Below are 8,943 nucleotides of genomic sequence, written 5' to 3'. Positions count from 1 at the left end.
TTAATGCTACTATTCAAATAGTCTAACAGGGACTTTATGTTTTCATGTGATATATCTGTTTAAGCTTTATCGGGCTACCTGTGCATTTTCATAAAGTCATGTGACACACTCACCACTGTATTACATTTAGTTGCTCAGCCTGTATCTCATCACACTCCGTCTGCTACTTTCTGTCTGTTCTCAGTTATCTTTTAATACAGTACTAACTTGGACTGCCCGCATCAAGTGCTCACAATGTGCAAGTGTTGCAGCCTCAAATGCATGTTCATTTTCTTCAATGCACTGTTCTTGGTAAGTTAATGAATGAATGAAAGTATCGGTAACAATGATTGATAACAATTATGATTAAAAAGGTTAAATAAAGTGGGATTTAAAAATAAGTCATGTTATTAGTAGTGTTATTATTTTTTAGATTTTCTACTAAACTGCTTCTACAGCATTTATTTTATATTGATATGAGTGAATTGTACATCAAATTAATAAATATGGAAAAAAATGTGCTGTGACTGTAATACTTCATTTGTCTAATTTTTAAAAATGTATGCGAGGAAATACAAAAGACGACACAGGACAGTGGAAGTCATTTGTTGCATCATTTGAAAGAGAATTAGAGGATTAATTTGTTCTTCCAACCATATCAAACATTATTCATAATAGATGGTCTCAGGGGCCTCAGCAGAGGGAACTGCAACAAGTCATAATAATAATCACTCCGACTCATGGACGGATGTGCTGGCAGGGTGTCATGGGTGAGCACACAGGAGCCCAGCACGCTACTGGGCTTCTTCCATGTGCAAAACGAAAATTAATAAATGGGAAAGTCCTGATTATTAAGTGGTATAGATAAAAAATGTAATCCACCAGCACAGAACATATAAACCTTTTTTTATTGTTAATTTAGAGAAAACTTGTTTTATACTTTGTTTATAGGAAAAATGACAGATTTTTAGCAACACTGGCCGATTTGGAGGGTTTAAAGTCAACATTTTAAGCCAACTGTATGCAGAAAATGTTACAAGAAAATATGATGATGGACAATTTAAAACCAGATTTCAGTGTTTATTCTCATTTTGGTAATTTTCACAGATTAAAAAACTTCCCTTTCTTTGCTTCTGGCTTCCTCCTTACAATGATTTTAGCTCCATGTTACTGCAGGTTGGCGGTCGACTTGGTTCATGGGTTTAATGTTGCAATATAAAGCATTAATTCTCCAGTTTAAGTTTGTCTTTTTCAGGCATCTGGGGTTGCCCTAATCACCATCGGAGCACTGCAGTACACGACTTACTTACAGATGGGAACTTTTGCAGGCAGCGGCCTATCTAAAATCGCTATAGTCCTCATTGCAGTGGGTGTCACCATAGCCCTCATCTCCCTCCTGGGCCATGCTGGGGCTTTCTTTGATAATTCTTCTATGGTGGCTTGTGTAAGTAACATAACACTCCTTAATGAGTTTGAGATTGTTTTCTCATAGATTTTATTGAGAACATGCCTGTGGGTCAATCTTGTGAGGACGTTGGATGTCAATATTTCAGTTCTGGATTTTTGTGGTTGAACAGCTGGAAGTAGATTAAATATTTCTGTCTCCGTCCAAAATGTTTGGTCAGAGCCACCAGAGAGGTTTCAACAGATGTATAATTTACAGTTTTACTCATTATCATTAGAAGATACGTTGGAAAATTGATTTAAGGGTTCTTTTTAAAGGGATATGGGACGTGACTGACCTCTAACCCTGCTCTCTTGGTCTCTTTATGAATAGTTCATCTGTATCCTGATAGTGATCATCATATTGCAGATACTCACAGGGGCCGCCTTTTACATATTCCGCAGCAGGGTGAGACACTTAAATCCTACCCATGAAGACATTATTACAGATCAACATCAAGCCATTAACAAATGCTCACATCATGTCTGCAGACTGCCCTCCTGCAGATGAACAGCGCTATCAACACTAAAGCACGATTGGTGATCTATGAATACAGCCCGGAGAACAGACACGCCATCAACAGAATTCAGGAAAAGGTGCCATGCAGAGATGCTTTGTGCTTGTGTTTGATGATGACTGGAGAGAATGTGTAATACATGATAGGGCAAATTAACCTACTATAGAGGGTATAAAAATAGCGTAAGCTGTGTTGTTTTCCCCTAGTGTGTTTGAATGTGTTTGCATACTTGAGTCCATAAACAAATTTTGGATTTCCATAAATTGGGAATGACTGGAAAGCTGACCAACATACTTCATGGCACCCCTGCTTAAGTCTGTGCCTAACTTGTCCCAGTCAAAAACTCTGGAAGCGCCCCTGTGTGTTAGCATATTTGACTAAAATATTCAGGAATTGGCATCATGTAAGCACAATACAGAATGAAAGTAAAACCCTTCTACAAGACGGGAGAAAGTAAGAATGCAGGTGTTGCCTTCAGGCACTTATTAAAGCCTCCAGTCCTTCTAAAGGTCCTGGTAAATAAACTGATTTGTTTAGTTATTCAAATTGAAATGAAATTGGTAATAAACCCAATTTGGATAATAATGAAATGCTCCGTGTCAATCATGACTGAAGAAGCAGTAAGGTACTGAACAATGTGTCCTTTGTTAAGACATTTTCAACACCAACTAAAATTATTGTACACAGATTGTTTCTATTTGACACTTCATTTCACTTGCTCTTGTGTACATTGAAACAGTCTTTGGTCGCTGTAGTTGTCCTTTTTTGTCAATACTGGCCATGAAGAGATGTTTTCCTAATAATATAAAAAGATGAGGGGGGAAAACATCCATAGTTCAATGTTTGTGTGGGAATTTTACCTACAGGATTTCTTCACCGCCAGTACAAACAGGAGGAATGATTACAGTTTTTTACAGTGCACCATGAATAGACAGATCCACAAACACTAGAGACAACATCAATGCAATCTTCATGCTTATACCCTGTCACAGTTCCGCTGCTGCGGTGCAGACAGCAGCACTGACTGGTCTAGGAGTGTGGGCTGGGAAAACCACGATGCTGTGCCAGATTCCTGCTGCGTGGTGAAGAGCGAGGGTTGTGGACAGAACCAGGAGAAAGTACACACAAAGGTCTGCTGGGAGATTTCAGTTTAAAGTTCATAACCATTTCATCTCAATTCTGTGACCAAATGATACAGTTATGTTATGATGTGTGCTCTTCTCCTCAGGGTTGTGTTTGGGCTATCAAACTCTTTCTGTTGAAAAACCTGGTGTGGGTCGGGGCTGTCTGCATCGCTCTTGGACTCACAGAGGTAAAGTGTTGGTGGTTTTGATTTTCAAATTCAATATTATGTGAAATATGTGTCTTGCATTAGAGAAAGTCATGTTAAAGGTGATACATTATACTTTCCTGAGGGGGTTTAAGATATTTGTTGTGTGTCATCCACCTCTTAATGCCGTTGGTTTAGTTAATTTCTCATTGATCAGCAGGAAAAAAGATGAGCCATAGTTAACCCATTTTCATCTGTTGTCCCTGGCAACAAGGCAAAAATGTCAGTCTGATAAAAATAGAATTGCACGTTCCCTGCAAGATTTAGTAATTTATTTAAATGAATTATTTATATGCACTATTCCAACAATTTTCATAAGAGCATGTTCATGTAAGCAATGGTAAGGCAGACATTTGAAAAGTAAGAAGAGGATAGCATGAATGATAATAGAGCCTATCTCATCCTGTTTGCCTCAGGAAGTGAAATCCAGACTTAATTAGAATTTACAGAAAGAGAAAAGAATCTTTTTGACCCGTCTCTGAGTTCATTTGCTGCCAGTAACTTATAACCTTTTTACCTGTTGCAGGTTTTCGGAGTGTTACTTGGGGTGTGCTTGTGTCTGCAAATAAAACAAAAAAACTATGAGAACCTGGGCTGATGTGTCATCGTGCCCTAGCACAGCCGACTTCCCACATCACTGACTGTTATTCTTTTGTTCAGATTTGATCTATTTTATTAGATTTTCCAGTTTATTCTTGCTAGACTGTGCTTTAATATGTCCAAACTGTCTCTGATTCATAAAATCTGACATAAAGTTTAAACATGTGGTCCTTATGATCATTGATATGGTACTGTTTGCGCGTCCTCTGTAATGTTATAAGGAGTTCGGGTCTAGAACCTGCTCTATTTGAAAAGTGTCCTAAGATAACTTCTGCTTATGAATTGCGGGCTATACAAATAAAATTGAATTGAATTGAATTGATATGTTTATTTGACTAATTGAATTGAATCTGTTACAGTCTATGACATTGAAAACACCTCTTATTATAATTTTTTTATTTAAAACTTTACTTTAAATTTTCATGCATACTATGAATATTTTCAATAAATGTGTGCTACATTCTGATTTAGTGGTTCAATGTGCACCTTTAACAACCGACTTTTCATGTGATGTTTTTTTTGTGTTAATTTTGGATAGGTTTGTGACAGATAAGGAGTTCAGTACTTTGACTTGACGGCTTCAGGAGCGTAACAGTTTCTTTTTAGCCAGGAACATTGAGCACTGTGTTGGTCGCGTCATGGACCTTTGAACTGAGCTGGAGTTTGGTTCAGACTGAGCATCGTTACTCTCTCTGCAGACTAGTCTGAGAGCAACAGGTTATCAGATTATTGCCATCTTTGAATCTCATCTGAATAACTCTCACTAACTAATAATAAATGGCCGCAACATAATGTAAAATTAAATCAGCTGACTGTGGTAGTAATGGAAATACATTTCCTCCAGCACTGTACGAAAGTACAAATTTGAGTACTTTACTTTAGTGTTTCCATTTTATGCAATTTTATACTTCTACTCCACTATCTCAGAAGCAAATATTATAATTTTTATAAGCTTTAGTTACTAGTTACTTTACAGATTACACACTTTTATACCCTTTCTGTCTGGTAAAAACTATGCATCTCTAAATATGATGATAGCTACTTCTTAAGCCAAATAAACTATTTTAAAACCCTACTGGATTATTTGAAAAATGCATTGACACGAAGCTGAAGACAGGCTGTTTTTCTGAGCTCATGAAAAGTTGTCTTTTTTTAAACAGTGACGCTACTAAAATATGATGATCTTATAGAACATTGCATTTCTGTAGATTAAACTAACATTACATAAAATGTGCATAAAGTAGATAAAATCAGCCATAAACAACTACAGCAGGACAATGCAGCACACACATTAATGCAGCAGTAATGTTAATCCAAAAACATCATATATAGTAAAACACTGACAGGCACCATTTATTGCAGAATGAGCACTTTTACTCTTTGTAAGTCTATTTTAAGTGCATTTCTAAATAATACTTAAATACTTTTACTTAACTAAGGTTTTGAATTCAGAACTTTTTACTTGTAGTGGACTATTTTCACTAACTTAACTCATTCATGTTCACCAACCTACAATTCTTTCTAAGAGGATACTATGAAAAGCGATAAAGGGACAGAATATCAAGAATTTGGGATGACGCTATTGCGTGTTGCTGTTTGGTTCCCAATTTCTTTGACTTGTGTCCAAACTATCATCACATGCTGTGTATTTTTATGAGTTTTTAGCAGTTCAGCAAAACAGCATTTTTTTAATTTTAATGATATAAATATAACTTAAATAACTTAACTTTTTAATTAAGAGTGGAGAGGTAAAATTATCCAATATTTAAGAAAAAAAATAGGCCTATTAGTGACAATATGGTCCGTATTTTTATTCTTCTATTTAGCAATACCTTGAAATAGATCTAATGGCTATTTATGTCGTAAACTACATTTCCCAGAAACCCTTTAAAGGGGAAATGCATCCGCTCTTTAAATATGTCCGACCAGTATGAGCACGAAAAGTAACGTGTGCTCCTCTGACCCAGAAAACTGACTGAAAACACAAGTTTATGAGCAACAGTGAGACTAAAACTAAAGGTAAAGAAACAGTTTCATTGCGTTGTTATAAAGATACACACTGTTGGTCATTATATCCTTTTGCTTTGTAACAAATCACACTTGCTAACAGACTGTGTAGCATGTAGCCGGTCAACATACAGACTCAATCTAGTCTAAATATTGTGATCATGTTTGAACCATGTAAAAGTACAAATTATACTGCTTAACTTGGTTTTACCATGTAAACTATATAAAGAAATATAAAGCATGTAGCTGAGATGTATCAGCTACCAGAGGTATTCATTATCTGTAGACATATTCCTCTTTAAATGGTCTCTCTTCTCACTTATTTATGAAGCAGCATGTCAGAGGCTTTCATCCAGCGAATAAAGGATCTGGAGGCAGAGCTGGAGAAGCTCAGGTCCCAGCAGAAAGAGAGGAGCGAAGCTGGAGAAGACGGGGAGCTGGTGTCCAACCCGTCTCCGGATGAGAACTGCAGAGCTGATGGCAGCGGTAAAAAGGGCAAGAAAGCAAGCAAAGAGCGTCCTTTCGACTTCTCGGCCCACCCTCGGCGCCACGTGGCCCTGCGGCTGGCCTACCTGGGGTGGTCCTACCAGGGGTTCGCAGTTCAGGAGAACACAGACAACACTGTGGAAGCCAGACTCTTCGAGGCGTTGCTAAAGACGCGGCTGATTCGGGACAGACAGAGCTCCAACTACCACCGGTGTGGTCGCACTGATAAAGGAGTCAGTGCGTTCTCCCAAGTGAGTGTCGCTGAGACTCACTCCAAAACAAAAACAATACAGGGCCCTTGTAAATCTCTCCTAAACTTGCCTCTCATCCACAGGTCATAACCATCGATTTGCGCTCCACACAGTTTTGTGGCGGACTGGGCGTCACACTCCCTGAAAACGTTGATGTTAGTAGCAAGAATAAAGCTTCTGGCTCTGAGCTTCCGTATGTGAAGATGCTGAACAGAGTCCTGCCCCAGGACATTCGGATCTTGGACTGGGCACCAGCGGCAGAGGGCTTTAGCGCACGCTTCGACTGTCAGTCCCGCACGTACCGCTACTACTTCCCTCGAGGATCCTTGGACGTGGCATTGATGGCAGAAGCTGCGAAAAGGTGGGTGAAGACGCTGAGTGATAAACACTGATGTCAGCCGTCGAAGTTCTGATTTGAGGACCTCTTTTACACCCAACAGGTACGAGGGCACGCATGACTTTCGCAATCTGTGCAAAATGGATGTGGGCAACGGGGTCCTGCAGTTTGAGAGGACCATCTTGTCAGCGTCGGTCAAGCCTGTGCAGCCTCAGCACGTCTCCAGCACAGACCAATATGAGCTCTTCATGTTTGAGATCAAAGGGCTAGCCTTCCTTTACCACCAGGTATACGGGTTTTAATGTTTTTACAGCTCTGCTTAGCAGTAAATTATATACATTTCAAGTCATTGTATCCGTATACATTTTCAAATAACAATAGAAATTGTGTTTTTCTAATGCAAAGTTTCAATAATAGCAAGACTGGTTTGGACTTTTGCAATTTAGATTTAAAAACATCTCTTGTGGAGCTAATATCTTTCCTAATTTGATTTCTTTGATTAATGACATTTGCAGTGAACTTCCTGTTGTGTTATGCTGCAGGTACGATGCATGATGGCGCTGCTTCTCCTAATTGGGCAGAAACTGGAAGCCCCAGAGATAATTAATCAGCTAATGGATGTGCAGAGTAACCCCAGGAAACCTCAATACAGGTGAATTAACTGCGGTTAAAGAGGCATTGTGGGGTTTTTTTTGTGCATACATGAAAGATTTCTTGTCAGTATTCGTTAAACTACAATTGTCTGTATAAGTCTTTCCCTTCCCGTCTGGTCTGTAGCATGGCAGTAGACTACCCTCTGGTACTGTACGACTGTCACTTTGAAGGTTTGAGCTGGCAACAGGAAAATGAAGAGGTGAACCACGTCCTGTCTGCGCTACAGCAACACTGGACCCAGAGTGCAGTCAAGACCCATGTCCTCCATGGGATGATCCAGGGTTTGGAAGCCATAGGTGAGATGTTCAATGAGATCGACAGACTTAGGTTTCATCATAAACCTGTTTACAATAACAGGGATTTATAAATGGACCTCTGCAGGGCCCAGTATCCACGTAACAGACAGATCGCTGGGGGGACTACTTTATATTTTGAATGTCGTTCTTGCTTTTAGGTTGTAGAAAGTGCTCTTTATAAATAATGTTATTTTGATTGTAGGGTTTATATATAAAATTTTGTGCACTTTTGGAGCTCAAATTACATCCCCAGTCCGACCAGAACTATCCTGAATGGACTCACTAACTCCTTTATTTCCTGTTTAAGTTTTCCTTATACTGTTGCAGTATGAACGAAGGGTCTAAGGGTCGATTATAGACCCCTCTGAGATAAGGGGAGAATTTTGAGGAGAGTTGCTAACCAGTACTTTATAGGCTTACAACAAAAGGTAGAACGAATTATTTCCCTTCTCTCCATCCACAGGGGGAGTATCGTCCAACCACTGCTGGCTAGTAGAAGGCAGCAGGCAGAGAAACTACCGGCCCCTGCTGGAGCGTCCATGCTGCGAGAGCTTGGAGTCCAGGATAAACCACTTCGTCAAAAGAGGCAGGCTGGAGCGGGAGGAAGGGGACAACGGAGGGGAAACTGTGCACAAAGGAAAGAGGTCCAAACATTTCCACAGTTCCCCCAGTCTGCCCGGTTCTACAGAGATACCGCCTTCAAAACAAAGCACAGATCAGAAGGCAGAAGGTTAATATTTTCTCCCGGAGGAATGGACTTGCCAAAGTTTATTTTGTAGTCATGTTTGCTCTTGTAAAACATTGTATTTACATTTTTATTTCAGGAAACAAAACAATGGATGCATCTCTTTTATTTCATAAAAACAGTGTATTTACATTTTTACTCATGCAAATTTTTGTTTTTGCTTTGAATTAAATACACGTTGGAAACAGTGGCTGTCGCTGAGTTTGGTCTATAACACAACTGTAGTCAATGCTGGAATATAAAGTACTGCTCTGAACTTGGATATACTTGTACTTTACTTGAGTATTTCCATTTTAT

The 8,943-nt window shown here is 39.1% G+C and overlaps 2 protein-coding genes across 4 annotated transcripts; both read left to right on the top strand.

Annotated features, from left to right (window-relative positions):
- Positions 1-234: 234 nt before the first annotated feature.
- Positions 235-4,034, top strand: LOC118333717 (CD63 antigen-like). The gene is made up of 7 exons (XM_035669496.1): positions 235-291; positions 1,235-1,423; positions 1,757-1,831; positions 1,915-2,019; positions 2,933-3,070; positions 3,169-3,252; positions 3,797-4,034. The coding sequence occupies exons 1-7, from the start codon at positions 235-237 to the stop codon at positions 3,866-3,868; spliced, it is 720 nt and encodes a 239-aa protein (XP_035525389.1). The 3' UTR covers positions 3,869-4,034.
- Positions 4,035-5,763: 1,729 nt separating this feature from the next.
- On the top strand, positions 5,764-8,833 carry pus3 (pseudouridylate synthase 3). 3 transcript variants are annotated; one of them, XM_035666335.1, is made up of 7 exons: positions 5,764-5,889; positions 6,212-6,614; positions 6,698-6,975; positions 7,055-7,238; positions 7,494-7,603; positions 7,729-7,901; positions 8,365-8,636. In XM_035666335.1, the coding sequence occupies exons 2-7, from the start codon at positions 6,213-6,215 to the stop codon at positions 8,634-8,636; spliced, it is 1,419 nt and encodes a 472-aa protein (XP_035522228.1). In that variant the 5' UTR covers positions 5,764-5,889; position 6,212. The 3 variants fall into 3 exon arrangements, with proteins under 3 accessions (XP_035522228.1, XP_035522238.1, XP_035522248.1); XM_035666345.1 differs by having other exon boundaries at positions 5,770-5,889; positions 6,209-6,614; XM_035666355.1 differs by lacking the exon at positions 5,764-5,889 and having other exon boundaries at positions 6,213-6,614; positions 8,365-8,833.
- Positions 8,834-8,943: the final 110 nt, after the last annotated feature.

This window comes from Morone saxatilis, unplaced genomic scaffold (genome assembly GCF_004916995.1).
Source record: "Morone saxatilis isolate NCDOM2014 unplaced genomic scaffold, NCSU_SB_2.0 Contig1, whole genome shotgun sequence".
NCBI classification, from domain to species: domain Eukaryota; kingdom Metazoa; phylum Chordata; class Actinopteri; family Moronidae; genus Morone; species Morone saxatilis.
The sequence above is the reverse complement of the archived record's forward strand: the minus strand, read 5'-3'. Positions and strand labels throughout refer to the sequence as shown.

What these genes read in the sequence shown, in the direction of transcription:
- LOC118333717 (XM_035669496.1), top strand. Translation starts at nt 235, where the DNA reads ATGTGCAAGTGTTGCAGCCTCAAATGCATGTTCATTTTCTTCAATGCA. An exon ending in TCAACAGAATTCAGGAAAAG is followed by an intron (nt 2,020 to 2,932) that starts GTGCCATGCAGA and finishes ACCCTGTCACAG; the next exon opens with TTCCGCTGCTGCGGTGCAGA. An exon ending in AGGAGAAAGTACACACAAAG is followed by an intron (nt 3,071 to 3,168) that starts GTCTGCTGGGAG and finishes TCTTCTCCTCAG; the next exon opens with GGTTGTGTTTGGGCTATCAA.
- pus3 (XM_035666355.1), top strand. Translation starts at nt 6,213, where the DNA reads ATGTCAGAGGCTTTCATCCAGCGAATAAAGGATCTGGAGGCAGAGCTG. An exon ending in GAGTCAGTGCGTTCTCCCAA is followed by an intron (nt 6,615 to 6,697) that starts GTGAGTGTCGCT and finishes TCTCATCCACAG; the next exon opens with GTCATAACCATCGATTTGCG. An exon ending in TAGCCTTCCTTTACCACCAG is followed by an intron (nt 7,239 to 7,493) that starts GTATACGGGTTT and finishes GTTATGCTGCAG; the next exon opens with GTACGATGCATGATGGCGCT.